Source organism: Narcine bancroftii, chromosome 1, assembly GCF_036971445.1.
Source record: "Narcine bancroftii isolate sNarBan1 chromosome 1, sNarBan1.hap1, whole genome shotgun sequence".
NCBI classification, from domain to species: Eukaryota; Metazoa; Chordata; class Chondrichthyes; order Torpediniformes; family Narcinidae; genus Narcine; species Narcine bancroftii.
In genome coordinates, this window is record NC_091469.1 from 146,094,138 (window position 1) to 146,113,538 (window position 19,401).

Sequence of the window (19,401 nt, forward strand, 5' to 3'; positions counted from 1 at the left end):
CCAGCTCCCCACCATGATTATCAGCCCCCCCACATCTCCATCGGGCACACAAAACTCAAAACGGTCAACCAGTTTACCTATCTCGGCTGCACCATTTCATCAGATGCAAGGATCGAAAATGAGATAGACAACAGACTCGCCAAGGCAAATAGCGCCTTTGGAAGACTACACAAAAGAGTCTGGAAAAACAACCAACTGAAAAACCTCACAAAGATAAGCGTATACAGAGCCGTTGTCATACCCACACTCCTGTTCGGCTCCGAATCATGGGTCCTCTACCGGCACCACCTACGGCTCCTAGAACGCTTCCACCAGCGTTGTCTCCGCTCCATCCTCAACATCCATTGGAGCGCTTACATCCCTAACGTCGAAGTACTCGAGATGGCAGAGGTCGACAGCATCGAGTCCACGCTGCTGAAGATCCAGCTCCGCTGGATGGGTCACGTCTCCAGAATGGAGGACCATCGCCTTCCCAAGATCGTGTTATATGGCGAGCTCTCCACTGGCCACTGTGACAGAGGTGCACCAAAGAAAAGGTACAAGGACTGCCTAAAGAAATCTCTTGGTGCCTGCCACATTGACCACCGCCAGTGGGCTGATAACGCCTCAAACCGTGCATCTTGGCGCCTCACAGTTTGGCGGGCAGCAACCTCCTTTGAAGAAGATCGCAGAGCCCACCTCACTGACAAAAGGCAAAGGAGGAAAAACCCAACACCCAACCCCAACCAACCAATTTTCCCCTGCAACCGCTGCAATCGTGTCTGCCTGTCCCGCATCGGACTTGTCAGCCACAAACGAGCCTGCAGCTGACGTGGACTTTTTACCCCCTCCATAAATCTTCGTCCGCGAAGCCAAGCCAAAGAAAAAAACTAAAAGTTTGGGCTTTTCTCTTTGCAGTGATGGAGGATGAGAGGTGACTTATTAGAGGTATTTAAGACTATGAGGGGCTTAGATAGAGTGGACAGCCAACACCTTTTACCTGAAGTCGCTCATGGCAGAGGCTGATATAATAGGAACATACACAAGACTCTTAGAAAGGCATATAAGAAAAATAGAGGGTAATGGGTGAGAAGATAGAAAAAAATTAGATTGTTGTGGAGTAGGTTTACATGCCTGGACTTTGCTGTAATGTTCTATGTTATAAATGGCTTGCTGTTCAGAAATCCATGCACTTGAGCTTTGAGGTCTTCCTCTATGTATGCCTTTTTGTTTCCTTCAGATGACTAAAGACAGTACTGCTTCACTAAAAGTTCATATGGACCATGTTGAGTGGTGTTTGGAAGTGATTCATATTGACCAAGTTCTCATAACTGATCTTGTTAATTGTGATGTTTAGTGCCTGGCTTAAATATTTCAATGAACTAATCAACAGTGAATCAATTTGCACGACCTACAACCGTACACAAACGGTTCCTTATATATTTCATAACTTTATGGCTAATAGTGTTATCTTAGGTGTGGAATGCAAATATTTTCTGGTCACGGTACAGATTAACCACTCCACTCTCATTGGTGTAGATGAGTGGAATGTGGATGTTTGAAAAAAAACAGATTGGTGCATTGACGTAGCCTGGCTGCATGTGATAGATTTGCTGTAGGAATCTTGGATTGCTTGTCATATTGCAGCATATGGGAAACAGTGGTGAATCGGAGAACAGCCAAATACAAAAGGGATCCTCCACAATCACTCCTGAAGTTGAGCATTTTTGCAAGGCAAATGAAAGGCAGCATGGTTAGTACAGCGGTTAGTGGAACACTATTACAGCAGCGGTTAGTGGAACACTAATACAGCAGTGGTAACCCAGGTTTGAAAGGAGTTTGTATATTTTGCCCTGTTGGAGGAGATTGATGAAGTTCCTTGCTTTGACAACTTCATAATTACCACAATCAGGCTCAATTCCTTTTTTCAAAATTATTTTGATCACCACATTCTTCAGATCCCCATGCAGCCTCTCCTCTTCCCGAATGAACTCCTGAAACTGTGAAGGGACCATCAGTACTTCTCTGCCATGCTTCAAGATTCCCCTCCCGGCTCTGTCTGCTTAAACATCAATAATTTGCACTTCAAGAAGTTATTCATATCTCTAAATAGCAAAAAGTACCAACAATGCCATCCCTGCAAAATCCTTTAAAACCGCTGACATGTTATTGTCAGCTTCCTCTCCGAGGTTCACAGCCCCAGCATTAAGGGTTAAATCACCCTCCACTAGTTTCAAGACTGACTGAAACACGAAAATCTGATTGTAGCAAAAACACTGAAATGCTGGAGGATCTCGGCCGGTCTTGCAGTGCCTATGGACAGCAGTCTGCAAGCTTGACATAAAACCCTCAAAACACGGATTCTTCTCCAAGCTCCGTCATGGCAATCACTCAGGAGGAATGAGAAAATCATTCAAGGATACCGGAAAACTTGCTTGGAAAAAAATGCCCTTGCACTTTTTTTACATGTACTTTTCTCTACACCCTGCCCTTCATGAATAAATGTGGAAGGACTGAAGAGTCTTCAGGTGATCAGTTGGTTGTAGAATTGCTTAACTGTTGTTTGAATGCTGATTGGCACACGTCGGAGCCACGCTTGTAGATTTCCAAAAGAAATCTAACTGAGTCTGCCTGGTTAAAATTGAAGCAGTTTGGGATGGGCTGCAATGCCCATATATCAGATCTTAGGCACCAAATCACTCCATTCTTAGCAAACCTTCAACAAGGCGAAAGGGATCGTCCTTTCAAAATTAAAACACAACCTACGTGATGAGACTGGCAATGGCTCTTCCTGAATGTTCGAAACAATAGATTGTCAAGTTTATTGTCATCTGATTGTACAAGCACAACCCAATGAAACAGCATTCTCCAGTTCTCAGTGCAAAACCATGCAGACACACGACCAGACATAAACACACATACAGACAAAGAATACATATGCAGGACAAGTATTATAACAATACAAATGAGAGTCTCATGTGTCTAGTGTGAGCAGTTCCTTTAGGCATGCAGCAATCTCACTGCTTGTGGCAGGGAAGAAGCTGTTCCTCAACCTGGTAGAGCTGGCTCTGATACTGCTGTCTCTCTTCCCTGACAGGAGCAGCTGAAACATGCTGTGAGCAGGGAGGAAAGGGTCCTCGATGATCTTCAGACAATGATTCCAGTAGATCATGTCGATTGCATGGGGGGGGGGGGGGGAGGGAGACTCCAGTGATCCTCTCTGCCACTCTCACAGTCCTGTGGATTGACTTCCAACCCACTTCTCTGCAGCAACTGTACCACACCATGATGCAGCCAGTCAGGATGGTCTTGATACGGCTCCTATAGATGATTGACATAATGGTGGCCAGTAGCCTTGCCCTGTTCAGTCTTCTCAGGAAATGCAGTCACTGTTGCACCTTTCTGACAAGCGAAGAGATGTAGAGTCCATGATAGGTCACTAGTTATGTGAACTCCAAGGAACTTGGAGCTCTCTACTCCCTCTCTCTACTACAGAGTGGTTGATGTGTAGTGGAGAGTGGTTGTTCCTGGTCCTCCTAAAGGTCTACACAACTCACCTTAGACTGTTGTATACCCATATTGTATTTTAAATAAAGATGTGCCTATAGAATGCCCATAAATGGAATCTTGTGAATGGAATCATAGAACTATGAAGCTCAAGAACAGGCCCTTCGTTCCACACTGCCTGTGCCAGCATGAAGCCAATTTAAACTAATCCTGCCTGCCTATACATCCCACCTTTCTTTGCCTGTTCATGTGATACTTAATATCAAACATTTCCAAAGTAAGTTGCTGCAGTGATTACATTTGTTGGTGATGAACTGTTTTCGATATGAATCAGTGATTTTTGAGAAGTAATCAAATAGGAAAGTTCAGATTTTACACATCGACAATCTGGAGGACAAACTGTGGTTATCCAGAAGATCATAAAGCATTGTGGGAGAGTCACAGAATTATTTGGCACAGACGGAGGCGACCACATCCAAGCTAAATGATAAACATCACTGATCATGTTGAGTTGTATCCGTGAACATCAATTCTTAACCCTCATTCCTCCCTAAGTGAAACAATTTTATGCCTTTGAACATTCTAAAGGAAAATAACTAATTTGTAGTTCACTTGTTCATTATTCAAGCCGTTCATAATCTTACACAGCTTGATTATATTTCCTTCAGTCTTCACTGCTTCATATGTAACAATGTCAGCTTTGTTAAATCCATCCACCACTGGCAACATCCTTGAAAATTTCATCGCATAGAATCCGATCTCTCCAATGACGTGAACCCTATCACAAAAAGTACTGAAAATTGATCATTTTGTATTTTATCCCAGGTAGTGGACCAAATTATTTTTGGGTGATAAATATCCACTGGTTCAATAGGACAGGAAATACACACTCACCGCAAGGGTGCTCCCCACCATTTGGTATGGGTGAATCTAAACTGATACACAGCTGAACTGCATAATTTGACAATCTTATGTGTGGGAATAACCCTTTGAAGTCCTCCCATAGTGTTCACTCAGTCTTCTTCTTAACCTCTCCCAGAGATCAAGGATGGTTTGCTTTCACTCAAATTATGTGGGTCCTGTACATGGCGGATGAAGCTAACATGGAATTCAGAGATGTCACTGCGGATTATTAACCAGAATTCAATCAACCGGAAATTCAAAACAACCGGCAAAAAGAAAATAGAGGAGATAAATACAATTTCAAATGAATAAGACTGGGTCATTCATGACTAACTTTCTTCCTTTATAAATTCATTTTATTGTAACTAAATTGTCTGACTCGTATCTTTCCATGTTTTTTAACCTTCCTTTTTCTTTAACTATTGATTACATACAACATCTGGCAATGCTGTATGCAGGAGTTTGGGATTTTCTTCTTTTTATTATTTTCTTTTTCCTCTTGTTAGTTTTTTTTTATAGATAGTACTTGGATTTACACCTTTTTTATGTTTTTGTTACATTGAATACTTTATTAATTCTAAATAATTATCCATATCACTTTATTGAATTATCCTATCTGTATATGTTCCATATTAAAATTAATAAAAATATTTTAATAAGAATAAGACTGAGTGGATGGACCCCGCAGGGGAGCGCTGAGACTTTGTTGGACATGTGCAGGTTTGCCCCACTAAACTAGAAATCCCCCTCAACGTGTGTGCATTCTTTTTGCTGTCGCCATTTGCGTGGAGGTGAGTCAGATTGTCAGTGCAAGGAAAGTTTCACCGAGGGCCTGACCAGGTCACTTGCGTGGAGGTGAGTCAGATTATCAGTGCAAGGAAGGCTAGCCAAGACCCTGACTGGGACACTTGCGTGGAGGTGAGTCGGGGATTGTCAGTGCAAGGAGGGTGCTCATGCTGAGTAAGAGCCTTTATCTTTATATAGGTATATAGATAAGGACTTATCTGTAAACTTGAGGGCGGGTTTAATTGTGCTGGTGGGAGAGTAATGTAGTAGTTAGCGCATCACTGTGACAGCACTAATGACTGGGCCTCGAATTTAAATTTTGAAAGTTACATAATTAAAGACTACAATACTGATTTTTTTCAAATTACTTTACATTTTGCACTTTTAAACAGTGTATTCTTAATGCAGGTGTATTAGGCACTGGAAGAGTGAGTCTCCAGCCCCTTTCACACTTGCATTGCAGTAAAGCAGCTGTTAGTGTCCTGGGATAGGAATGGGGATTTGGCCTTTCATACTCGACCACTCCTAACCGAGACAATGAACACTTTTGAACTTGCAAGGGTTGATCCCTGGGGTTTGGTCTGTTCTACCTTTTATCGGAAGTGCCTGCAATGTTGCTGCCCGTTTCACACTTGCCTGATCTCAACGCCGGCGTCTGCAGATGCCGGGGATTGTACTAGGCTTCGAAGCCGGAAATCCTCAGCATGAGACGACGTCGTCTGATGCTGGCATTGAGCAGATTTTGCCATTTTAGAGGCCGATTGGCATTTGATTCCTGGGATCACTGACAAGTGTGAAAAGGGCTTCTGTGAATTGGAAAATGAGTATATCCGAAATCAGCGATCTCCGTAGGTGCCGTTTAATGGGGATTTCACTGTACTTGATTAAGCAGGTCAGTGGGTAAGTTTGGAATGTCATGTGCTCCTTTTCAGTGCCATCCTGAAAACACCTTTTCCACCTTAAATCATCCTGAGCCAGGGATTCCTAGGAGTCAGTAGCCCCCTTTACACTTGCATCCCACTAAAGTGGCCATTCAGTATCCCAGGATAGGGAAAGGGTGTTTGGCTTTTCACACCTGACCGCGCGTAACTGGGTCAATGAATGCTTTCACACTTGGAAGGAGCCATCCCTGGGGTTAGGATGTTCTATCTTCTACGCAGTGAAGTCATGATGCATCAAGTAATGGTGGACTTGCCCTAAATCCTGATCAATGTATTACGATCTTATATTTGAATAAAATTTATCATGCCTAATTATAACATAATTAAGCTTTATATACAGCATAGTATGAGCCCTTCAGCTCCCGTTGGTGTTGTGCTAACCTGTATAAACCTTTATAAGGGACCGCGGGAAAGTACTAGCAATTTTTAAACAGCATGAGAAAGCTGGTAGCGCTATAGTGCACAATTCATAGAGCGTGGAAAAAAGCTACCAACTTTCCCACACTATTTAAAAATTGTCCGCTATTGCTATTTAATGATTTTTATTTCCCCCCCTCTCTCTCTCTCTCTCCCCCACTGCAACTTTCCAACGGCAAAGTTTATACCTTCATTTTAACCTTTTCTTCCTTCATGTTCCTGTACTCATGCAAAAACTTGGGTCATTTCAATCCCACAATGCAATTACCCATTCGATACTTGCTTGATTGCAACGCTGGCATCTGCAGACACTGGCCGTCCATCCCCAGCATGAGATGACATCATCTGATGTGAACTTGAGCTGATTTTTTTTCTTTCACACTAGACTTGCAAGCGTCTGCCTGCTAATCCCTACCCATGATACTTCTCAGACCACACTGTGGTACAAGTCTAGTGTAAGAGATATGAATAATATGGCTTACCCAGTGATGCCAATTACTGGTAAGTCTCATTAGGGCCTTAAGGCTAAGAATGCTGGCTTGGGAGTGAACAAGAACATTACAGCCCAGAAACAGGCCCTTTGGCCCTTCAAATCTGAGCTAAACTATTATTCTGCCGAGTCCCACTGACCTGGACCCATTCCATATCCCTCCCATCCATGTATCTGCCCAAATTTTTCTTAAAATGTTTTAATCCACTTCAGCTGGCAGCTCATTCCATACCGCCACCAGTCTCTGTGTGAAGAAATTCCCCTCGACCTTCCCCCTAAACTTCTCCCTTTCACCCTTAACCCACATCCTCGGGTTTGCATCTCACCTAACCTCAGTGGAAAAGGTCTACTTGCACTTACTCTGTCTATCCCACTCATCATTTTAAAAACCTCTATCAAATCTCCCCTTAATCTTCTGTGGCCCAGGACATAAAATCCTATCCTGTTTAACTTAGTTCCTCAAGTCCCGGCCACATCCTAATAAATTTCATCTGGCACTCTTTCACTTTTATTGATATCTTTCCTGAGTTGTTTCCTGACATTGGTTTCCTTCTCCTGCCAGTGGAACTGGAGCACACAAAATCAGAGGTCTAATTTTTCCCAAAAATGGTATTTCCTCTGGGTTAGTCAGTTCATTGGACTCATGGATGTAATTGGGTGGCATGGGCTAACTGGGTCTGTTATCCCGCTGCATCTCTCCAACTATAACCTGTCACTATATTGCTATTCCTGAATCCACCAACCCATTTACTATGGCTCAGTGAAGCAACACTTGCTTTGATATCAAAGGCAGATATTTTTCCTCTGTCATGTAATTAATGAGCAATGAAAGTGGTTCAAACACACATCACTGTTAAGTTGATGATGTATGAATGATTTTTCCATTGCTTTATTGATAATTGAGAAGAGGGCCATAGTATGAGGGGAAAGGAAACAGAGGTACAGGAAGTTGTGGATTTATATAGCACAGAACAGGTCCCTCAGTCCAACTCATCGTGTTGGCCAAGTATGCATTTTGGACTAGATCCACATCTGCATTTAGTCCATATCCTTCTAAGCTCTTCCATTCCATTCCATATACAGTAAAAAAAACTATTATCTAGAATTCAAGCAACTGGCAGCCTCAAGCTACTGGCAAAAAAACTGTGGAAAATAAATAGATGTAGCAGGCCGAACGGCCGTGTAGCGTGGTGGGCCGAACCGTCGTCCATGCAGCTGGCCGAGCGGGGCTGTGGGCCTGGTTGCCGCTCACTCACCTGACGGGGGGGGGCGCACGGCACTGTGAGCTGGGTTGCAGTGCACTGAGGATTTGGGTACTCACCTGCAAGATGGCGCGGGGCTCCTGTCATCTTTACTTTAAAACATGCGCCCTTCAGGTGAGTTGCAGGCATGGGGTGATGTCACTTCTGGTCCCAGGTGTCCGGGCCGGAAGGGATTTATAAGAAGAGGCCAATTTGAATAAAGAGTTTTGCTGACTAACCACTGTGTCTGGTGAATTGATTTAGTAGCTCTACTGGAGTAGTCACAACATAGGTAAAAAATACTTGTTTAAAATTGCTGCACCTCACCATTAGTTCACCAATCATGCAATCTCAAGCAACTGGAAAATTCACTTATTCATCATCTACCAATTCCAAAAGGTGCTGGATACTGGGGTATTTACTATAGCTATAAAATGTCTTTTGATCATTGAACTAGCGCTCACTTCTATAGTATCCTTTGGCAGCTCTTTTCAGAAACGGAACATCCTCTAAGAGTAAGTTACTTCTCAAGTCCCTCTTCAATCTCTCCCCTTTCACCTATAACCGATGTCCTAGAATTGTCTACACTGGGGAAAATGACTTTATTTGTACTCCTCGTGATTTTATAAATCTCTCTCAGGTCACCAAAGTAAAACACAAAAGTCTGCAAATTCTGTGATTGAAGTAAAACCTCAATATCTTGACAAAGGGCTCAAGCCCGAATTGTTGATTATCGATCTTTATCTTTGCTTCATAAAGTACACTGTTTGATCTGCTGAGTTTCTAGAAGGTCATCCCTCAGCTTTCTCTGCGTCAGGGAATAAAAACCAAGCCATTTCTAACCTTCCCCTATAATACAAGACCTTAACTCCCAGCAACATCCTGGTGAAATTCCTCTGTGTTCCTTCAAAATTATTGATATCCTTCCTATAGCCAGCTGGCCTGAACTCCATGTATGGTCCTTTGTACAGCTAATTCATGAGGTCTCAACTTTGTACCTGCATCCCTGGGACTCTGTTCCACAACATTCTCCAAGGCCTTGCTGTTTACTGCACAAGTCTTACCCATGTTTGGCTTCCCAAAATGAAACACATCACACTTGTCAGAGTTAAATTCCAACCCTGGAAGAAGTCAGGGAAGCTATACATCTAAAGATTGCGCTTTTTACAAATCTAAATCAGCAAGGCTGCATTCAGGATTTCAGAAATGATGCTGAGACTGTGTAGTTTTACAAAAGTATGCATGCTATCAGCCACTCTTTGAGAAAGGACACAATAACAGCAGATGACGGTTTGGTATTATGACAGAGTATATAGAGGTGTTTGGGAGAGAAATTGGGAAAGATTTGTTCGAGCAGGTCACACACAAACACTAAAACACAGAATTTTTGCAGGAGCTTTTGCAAGAGATTCATGATGGACTGTTTGCAAAAGGCAACAATGCAGCAATATGCAGGGCAGCTTTGTCTGAAAAACAGTTTGCTGTCTGGAAGTGCATGTGATCTTTGCAGACAGGGGGAGAACAGGTTTGCTCTCAGAGTGGGAGGGAGTGAGAGAGAGGAGAGACAGAGACTTTGGTTCCAGAGGGACAAGGTGGCAAGCTCTGGAAGACTGCCTGGTCAAAGGAGAGGACTGGCTGGCTGGCTGGTGTTTCCCTTGGAATAGGCGAAACAGAAATGAACTCTGTGGTGACCTGAAAAAAAGAGGTTATTATCTGGAGAACCCTGAAAGGGGGCAAGTTTTGTCAGCAAGACACTGGAGTGGCTGTCCTGAAACAAGAAAACTCTCTCTCTGAATTCCAACAAGAACCCTCCTGAGTGGTAACCATTTACCTGTTAAGCACCAAAGCCTGGTGAACTTTATTAAAGCTAACTTCTGTGATCAATTATGTACAACCAGTGAGATTGGACTGTGAACCAAATAACTATTAAACTTATATACACATTACACACATGCGCACTTAGAATTAGAGAAGGGTTAAGTAGGTTAAGTAAGCCAAAAGAGATAAGTTAAAGTTTGATTCTGTTTTCATGTTCAAAGATAATTAAAAGCAACTTTTGTTTAAGTAACCCTTTGTATTGGTGCAGATCTATTGCTGCTGGGTTTTGGGGTCCTCTGGACTCATAACAGTATACCATCCAATTAAGTCAGCTGATGACAAGGATGCTCTCCAAAAAGATCCTGATAGCATGGTAGAATGGTCACAAAAATGGCACATGCAGTTCAATCCTTCCAAACGTGAAACTATGTGTGTCACCAAGAAGAGAAAACCAGGCAAAAATATCATACAAAATCCTGGGTGTCACACTTGATGAAACCAAACACACCAAATACCTTGGCATCAAAATCTAGAATGATCTGTGTTGGAATGATCAGACACATCATACAACGGTGAAGGCAACATTTACTGAGATGCAACTTCCATCATTGTTCAACTTCTGTCAAGGAGAAGTCGCACCTCACCTTCATTTGGAATATACATTAGCTGAACTGGACCCATACACAAACATCTCCCATCGAATGAGTCCAGAGAAAGGCAGCCCGATTTGTCACAAATACATATGGAAGAGAAGCGAGTGTGACAAAGCTCTTGAATTCATTAAAATGGAGCTCTCTCCAAGACAGATGTGAAGCGCACCTCCTGACATGTCTTTACAAAATGCTAAACATCCAGCTTGGCAAAGACTACCAATTCTACTCTGAAATCAAGCCTGCTAGGAGCAGACGAGGGCATGCAACCCAATTTGTAGTGCCATCTTCCAAGAGAGATGTGTACAGCAATTCATTCTTCCCCCATACAATTAAAGCATAGAATAATCTTCACCTTATCATACTCACACAACCAGACTCAATTAAATCTAAGACAGCTCTTCAAAAATCTCCTCCTCCTTAAGCACATCCTCCCCCACCTCCAGTTTAAATTCCATATGAAATATTTTGTAGGCTTAAGGACCAAGAACCAAAAATCCATATCCTATTCAAGGGCAGCTAATGACCATAGAATTAACAGCTCATAACAGATGTCTATTTATGTACATTTGCAAATTGGAGGACTTCCCAGTTTTAAGAGCAAACCAATTTGCAAATACCAAAATGAGTGTAAACTGTGCAAAGTCATGCAGAACCCATATGATTTTGGCATTTCAGTGCTACTATTTGTAGAAAGAATGATTCAAGAATGATTCCACTTAGTACTTTCTGCTTTTTAGTATGCTGTCAAACTAAATTATGCCAGACTTCATTAAAGTAGTGTATCCACTTTAATGAACAATTCAACAAAAATACAAGTGCTAGAGTGATTAGAGAATTCCATCTGTGGTGAAAGTACAGATTCTGATGAAGTAAACCACTTGCATCCAAACAGAATTTTAATACATTCAAGTGACCATTGCTCACACACAAATGGAAACATGGAGGAAGTATTGAATAAAATCAGTACCAATCAGCTGACACGCACACACACACCACCTGAACTACTGAATATTTCCAGCATTTTTAAAAAAATTATTTTCAGCATTTACAATTTCTGCTTTTTGATTTGAGGTGATGTTGTCCTTTCTCCAACTGCAAGATTTACAAATTACATTGTGTTTTTACTTACTTATTCTCTTTAAGTTTCAAGGTTTAACAGCTTGAGAACAGCAAATGGAAATGAATAAAAATAAAACAAAAAGCTAGTGCTTGCACTAGAGAATACATTTACTGTATGTGCCATGGAGATGACCTGGAACCACATTTAAATAAAACACTCCATCTAGTTTCAATGGGTTCGATCAGCTTGATATTGAAATCTACTGGAGATAAATGTTTCTTTCTTCTTTGGCTTGGCTTCGCGGACGAAGATTTATGGAGGGGGTAAATGTCCACGTCAGCTGCAGGCTCGTTTGTGGCTGACAAGTCCGATGCGGGACAGGCAGACACGGTTGCAGCGGTTGCAGGGGAAAATTGGTTGGTTGGGGTTGGGTGTTGGGTTTTTCCTCCTTTGCCTTTTGTCAGTGAGGTGGGCTCTGTGGTCTTCTTCAAAGGAGGTTGTTGCCCGCTGAACTGTGAGGCGCCAAGATACACGGTTTAAGGTGATATCAGCCCACTGGCGGTGGTCAATGTGGCAGGCACCAAGAGATTTCTTTAGGCAGTCCTTTAGGCAGTTCTTTAGGCATTTACAGATAAATGTAAAGACCTGGGAAACAGCAACTATTCAGGAGGGTATAATTTGATGGAGAATTTGAAAAATTAATTGAATGTTACAAGCTATAAGGCTTGAAAAAGTTTACATCAGTAGTCAATGGGAATATCCTGAGGAATAAAGGTGAGGAAGAGTAAGGTTTAAAGAATAACATACGAAGACAGATGAAAACAATCATGTAGCCATGCGCTACTCAAAGAAAGATACACAAAGGTGTAGCGAGGTATAGCTCTGTGTTTTATTGGGGCTTTTACACTGTCGGCATTCCCGCCGTTTGACCCATCAACTGACATCTCCGCCCGCATAACAGCGGGTTTCCCGCGCGCAGGTCCCCTTCTTGCATGACAACGCCTTCTTCCCTGCGCGCTCTCCCCCAAGCTGTTGGCTGAGCAGCAGGGGCCAGCGCCACGCTAGGGAGGCTGGCCCCTATGCTGCCTCAGCCACACGGCTACTGGTTCGCTTGCTGGGGCCAGTGCCACCGCGCGGTCTGCTGGCTCCTGGTTGTGCTCGCCGCCTGGGGCATGCCCGATCGCCGCAGCAGCATGCCACTCACTACACACCATTAAGAAACAATTCTGACTCAATCAAATAAATTTTCACAGATATGGAGAGGGTTTGAAGTAGGAGGTGGGAATCAGAATCACTCAATGTCCAGAAATCTGCCAATTCCCATTTTGAATAGATCCAAGGACTGAGCCTCCATAGCATTCTGAGGTTGAGAATTACAAAAAAATTACCAAGTTCCAAGTGAAGAAATTTACCATCTTATTACCAAAGAGACAACTCCTTACTTTGCAACAGTGATCTTGGAAATAAAAGATGTCCTCGTCTGGCCTGTCAACTCTGAAAGAATTTTCGAAGCTTTGATGTGGTCTCTAATTCTTCTAACCCTCTAAGCCGAATCCATATATTGTCCTCGTCCCACAATCTGTCCTCATAAAGCAAACCTGTCATTCATGGAAACAGTCTGGATTATCTTGGCTACTTTCCTCTATGGCAAGTAGACAAGTTTCATTAAGGTCAGGCTGGCAGATTTCCATCCCTGCAGGACATGAATGAACAAGATAATATTTAACCATTGGTTCTTTCAGAGACATCATCAATTGGTTTAACAAAAATCTTTGTATCAGGTCAACAAAATTCAAATTTAGATTTATCGGCGCATGTACTGAGGTAGTGAGAAAGTTCATTTAATCTCACAGGCAGTCCATCCAATGCATGGTACAGTAGTAAAAGGAGCGCTAAGTTACTAGAGAGAGATTAGTTGCAATCAAGCAACATTATTTTATTAATGTGAAACTTGCTCAGGAGTCCGATATCAGCCGGAAAGAAATGTCCTTGAATCTGGTGGCACACATTCTTGCACCTTGTATTTTCTTTGCACTGCCTTCTTTTCACATTTTTCTCTTTTGGATACGTACAGTTTTTTTTTAAAACACTACAGTTTTTTATGCACAGCCTGCAGGAAAAAAGGATCTTAGGTTTGTATGTGATGTCATGTAAGTACTCGGATAATAAATCTGAACTTTGAAATACAGGAAAGGCTTATGTAAATGATTATAGAAATCCTCATGCATTGATAAGCAAGAGAAAAAGCTGAGCTCTACTGGATTGATTTCCCAGTGAAATATTAAGATTCCAATCTCTCGCACCTGCAAGGATGTAATTCTCTTTCAATAAAAGTAAATATTAACAGAGAAGTGCTGAGTCACTTATATTCCAACAAACAAGGCCCAAAATTAGAGTCAAGATCTTGAAACTGTTACTATTTAGGTACCTTTTATAATTAGAGCAAATCATTTTTCACAATTAAAATAAATGCCATTGACACAAGGATTCCTCTGTTAAATCGTAACTAGTGATTAAATCATTAAGTCGGAGCTAGCGAGTGGGTGGGCGAGCGACTGACAGGTGGACGGACGGGTGGGGTGGGCTTGAACTTACTCTTACTCCTGTGAGTGTGTAGCGTGTCATCGGTTGGGGCAGGACCTCCCCCTAAATTACTGAGGATAAATTCCTGGGAATTTGGACCGCGGTGTGAAAGGCCCAGGAGGTCCTGAATTCCTGGGAATTTCAGCGGTAACTGCTCGCCTATGGTGTGAAAACGGCTAGTGCAAACATTCATATGCATCATCTAACAACAATCAATACATTTTAAAAAATAGTGCATGAGAAAGTAGATTTTTGGTTCATTAATTATTCAGGAATCTGATGGCAGTGAGGAAGAAGCTGTCCTTGTGCCGCTGAGTGCTCATCTTTAGGCTCCTGTACCTTTTTCCCCCAATGGTAGCAGAGTGAAGAGGGCATAGCCTGGGTGGCTGGGGTCTTTGAGGATAGAGGCTGCTTTTTTAAGACCTGCCTCTCGCAGTGAAATCTGGTGCATGTGCTGTTGCATGCCGAGTTAACAATTCTGGAATTTTTTTTCTTGTCCTGAGAGTCGGCACATCCAAACCAGACAGTCATACAATCAGCCAGAATGCTCTCCAAGGTACATCTGTCGAAGTTTTCTGTGACATACAAATCTCCCTGTGGAGAGATTTGAGTGGGATAGAGAACCAGATTATGGGCAATTGCAAGTTCAGGGATACCCTTTCTGACAGAATTAAGGTGTTTTGCAAAGCATTCATGCAATCTTCATATAGTTTCTTCAACATACAGGAGAACACACTATGATCAATGCAGTACAGTAATTTGGAAAAGGTACAAGTAAATCATTGTGTCAGCTGGAGGATTGTTTGTGTTACTAGATGGTGGGAAAGGCAAGTGTTTCATCTCTTGCAGCTGTATTCTAAGGTGCCAAGTGAAGGTGAATGAGCACAATTGTTTTGGTTCTCAAAAATGAAGAAAGAAAGCCTTTCTATCTGACAGCTACAGCACTTTTCCTTTCTCTAAACTGTCTCATCCTGTTTTATTTCCTGCAGAGAGATCAGCTGTAATCCACAAACCTTCAGCACCCTCTCTCATCAGCAGTACCATTTGTGTACCATTTTAATCCCCCTGCCCTCCCCTACAATTTAAACTATGTTTCAAAGTACTGGTGAGACTACATCTGGAATACTGGATGCAGTTCTGGTCTCCTTACTTGAGGACAGATGTACTGGCTTTGGAGGCAGTGCAGAGGAGGTTCACTCGGTTAATTTCAGGGATCTAGGGGTTAGCCGATGAGGAGAGATTAAGTCACCTGGGACTGTATTTGCTGGAATTTAGATGAATGAGAGGGGATCTTAAGAGAATCATATAAAATTATGAAAGGTGTAGATAAGATGGAGGTAGACAAGTTGTTTCCATGTTAGGGGAGACCAGAACTAGGAAACAAAGCCTCAAGATTCAGGGTAGTAAATGTATGTCAGAGACGAGGAGGAACTGCTTTTCCCAGAGGGTGGAGTATCTGTGGAATTCGCTGCCTATTAAAGCAGTGAACAAGGCTGGATAGATTTCTACAGAGTAGGGAAATTAAGCAGAATGAGGAAAAGACAGGTGGAGATGAGCCTATCATCACTTTGAATGGCAGAGCAGATTCGATGGCTGGATGGCCTACTCCTGCTCCCATTTCTTATGTTCTTATGTTTAACTTTAATTTTTCCTCAGCTCTGATGCAAGTAGGGTGGCCATTCCAAAGGAGGACACAGTCATAGGTAAATAAATAGTCAGATGCCTTAAGTTATAATAAAATCAAATGCAGCAGGCTGTCTATCAGAGTTCTCAAACAGAATTAAACATGGTATGAGTGTCCTCTGCAAGAAATGTAGAAATGTCTGAAACTTTGAATTGAAATGGATGAAGCATTACCCCCTAGGGTTCAAAATTAATGGGCATAAATACCACTGAAAGAACAAGACAAGGCCAGCAAAGGGAACATATTCAGAGAAACTAGTTAAGCTTATCCACTTAAGCCCCAAATGCTTCTTCCAATAAATGTATTTTAACCAAGTAACTAAAAAAGTCAAAAGCTGAGGGTATCAACCCCTGTGGAACTCCATTGTTGATGGTGTTATGATCTTGCAAAAGTTACTGTTACATGATTACAAAGACAACAGCTTTATTACAACTATTAAAAATACAGAATACAACTGAATCAGTGAATCCACAATTCAAATTAATATTGCTTCAATGAGGCTGGCGATTAAAATTTTTAATTTGGAAGCCCCTTTTCCATTGGCATCTCAGTTAATTGGATGTGCAGTCTCCTGGGATAGGAAGCCATTTGTTCTGTTTCCACTGGGCCACTTTTAACCAGGAGTCTGACTGTTTTCCCTGTTAATTCCTGGGACAAGGTGCCAGTGGAAAAGGGGCTGGAGATGCAACATGGTAACAGGCCCTACCAGCCCATGAGCCCTTGAAATTTTTTGGAGAAATGAAGATTTCTGATCTTTCCAACATCCTCAATCATCAAAAAAAAAGTTCAGAGCTAAACGAACATCATGTCTAAAAAAATTCAGATAACTGAGGATTTGGATAATAGGATGTTGTACTGTAATTAAATAGGCTTCTGGAAAGTGAACCAGGATCCTTTTCATCAGGGGACACAGGAACAAAGTATGCAAAAGGGAGAGGCTAGGATATAGAAATAAAGCAAATACAGCAGAAACAAAGAAAAAAAATCAATTCATGATGCAAAAATATTCATAGCCAAGAACAAGATATTCTCTCTTTCCTTCACCCCCCCCCCCCCCCCCCCCCCACCACCCACCCGCCCCCACCCCTTCCCCTGTTTGCCATTCTTGTGATCAAGGCCTGGAGATTATAAACCTGTTGTTTGGTGATTGTTACTCAAATCATAAAACACTGATGTGAAATTAATAAGATGACAGGAAGGGGGAAGGAAGGGAAGAGGGAGGAAGGGGGGGGAGAGAGAGGGGGGGAGGGAGGGAGGGGTGAGGGGGGAGAGGGAGGGAGGGGGAGGGGGGAGAGGGAGAGGGAGGGAGGGGGGAGAGGAAGGGAGGGGGGGAGAGGGAGGGAGGGGGAGGGGGGAGAGGGAGGGAGGGGGAGGGGGGAGAGGGAGGGAGGGGGAGGGGGGAGAGGGAGGGAGGGGGGAGAGGGAGGGAGGGAGGGAGGGGGGGGAGGGAGGGAGGGGGGAGGAGGGGGGGAGGGGGAGGGGGGGAGGGAGGGGGGGAGGGAGGGGAGGGGAGGGAGGAGGGAGGGGGGGAGGGAGGGAGGAGGGAGGGAGGAGGAGGGGGAGAGGAAGGGGAGGGGAGGGGGAGGGGAGAGGGAGAGGAGGAGGAGGGGAGGGAGGGAGGGAGGAGGGAGGGAGGGAGGGAGGGAGGGAGGGAGGGGAGGGAGGGTGAGGAGGGAGGGAGGAGGGAGAGGGGGAGGGAGGAGGGGAGGGAGGGAGGGAGGGAGGGAGAGGGAGGGAGGGAGGGAGGAGGGGAGGGAGGGAGGGAGGAGGGGAGGGAGGGAGGGGAGGGAAGGGGAGGGAGGGGAGGGAGGAAGGGGAGGGAGGGAGGGAGGAAGGGGGAGGGTGGAAGAAGGAGATGAGGAAGATTGTGGATACTGAGAGGTAGTGTTGGGAGCCGCCCCCCCCCCCATCCATCCCCGAGGACGCCGCCCCCTCCCTCGCTAGGCCCCGTCTCCATGGCAACGGCGCCCCTCCAGGGCCGCAGGCGGCCGGCCTGGCCTTCCCCGCGCCGTGCCCACGTACCCACTCATGCGCTCTGACTCACCATCCGCCGCGCGAAGGGGTCGCCATCGTCGCCCTGCGTGGCCAGCAGCCGCGACCACAGTGTCACCAGCGCCAGGAAAGTGCCGACGATCAGCAGGCTGCGCAGGAGGAAGCCCAGTTTCACTCTCATCGCTCCCCCTCCCCCCCCCCGGCACGACTTCCAGTGGGGGCTCCGCAAAGACTCGTCTCCCCTTCGACCGCCACCAAGGTGCTGGGGGGCGGGGGGGGGGGGATTGAGAGGGGGTGGGGAGCAAAATAACACTTCGACGTGCGATGCAAAATAATAAATAACAATTGAAATGTTTATATAAAAATTGTGGGAAACAAAACTGTTGTAAAATCCCCGCGCTCTCGGTCCTCCCACTTCCAGCAGCTTCACACACACACACACACACACACACTGCTACCGCCTCTGGCAACTTGTGCACCGCCCCCTTCCTTCCTTCCTTCCTTCCTTCCTTCTCTCCCTCCCTCCCTGCCTCTGCTCCCTCCCCTCTCTCTGCTACTCCTTCCTTGCTTCTTCCACTCCTCCCTTTCCCTCCTTCCTCTCCCTCCTTTCCCTCCTTCCTCTCCTCCTTTCCCTCCTCTCCTTCCTTTCCCCTTCTCTCCTCCTTTCCCCTTCCTCTCCTCCTTTCCTCCTTCCGACTCCTCCTTTCCCCTTCCACTCCTCCTTTCCCCTTCTCTCCTCCTTTCCCTTCCTCTCCTCCTTTCCCCTTCCTCTCCTCCTTTCCCCCTTCCTCTCCTCCTTTCCCCCTTCCACTCCTTTCCCCTTTCACTCCTTCTTTCCCCTTCCTCTCCTCCTTTCCCCTTCCACTCCTCCTTTCCCCCTTCCACTCCTCCTTTCCCCCTTCCACTCCTCCTTTCCCCCTTCCACTCCTCCTTTCCCCTTCCACTCCTCCTTTCCCCTTCCTCTCCTCCTTTCCCCATTCCACTCCTCCTTTCCCCCTTCCACTCCTCCTTTCCCTTTCCTCTCCTCCTTTTCCCCTTCCTCTCCTCACTTCCCCTTCCTCTCCTCCTTTTCCCCTTCCTCTCCTCCTTTCCCCTTCGACTCCTCCTTTCCCCTTCCACTCCTTTCCCCTTCCACTCCTTTCCCCCTTCCACTCCTTTCCCCCTTCCACTCCTTTCCCCCCTTCCACTCCTTTCCCCCTTCCACTCCTCCTTTCCCCTTCCACTCCTTTCCACCTTCCACTTCTCCTTTCCCCCCTTCCACTCCTCCTTTCCCCTTCCACACCTCCTTTCCCCTTCCACTCCTCCTTTCCCCTTCCTCTCCTCCTTTCCCCCTTCCTCTCCTCCTTG

The 19,401-nt window shown here is 44.6% G+C and overlaps 1 protein-coding gene across 3 annotated transcripts in view; it reads right to left on the bottom strand.

Annotated features, from left to right (window-relative positions):
* galnt7 (UDP-N-acetyl-alpha-D-galactosamine: polypeptide N-acetylgalactosaminyltransferase 7) overlaps positions 1–18,504 on the bottom strand; it is a 139,380-nt gene extending 120,876 nt beyond the window's left edge. For 2 of the 3 annotated variants that reach the window (XM_069941309.1, XM_069941300.1), the window contains exon 1: positions 18,107–18,504. In XM_069941309.1, coding sequence (XP_069797410.1) covers positions 18,107–18,235 — 129 coding nt within the window. In that variant the 5' untranslated portion in view covers positions 18,236–18,504. The remainder of the gene's footprint in view (positions 1–18,106) is intronic. The other variant, XM_069941291.1, reaches the window with a different exon arrangement.
* Positions 18,505–19,401: the final 897 nt, after the last annotated feature.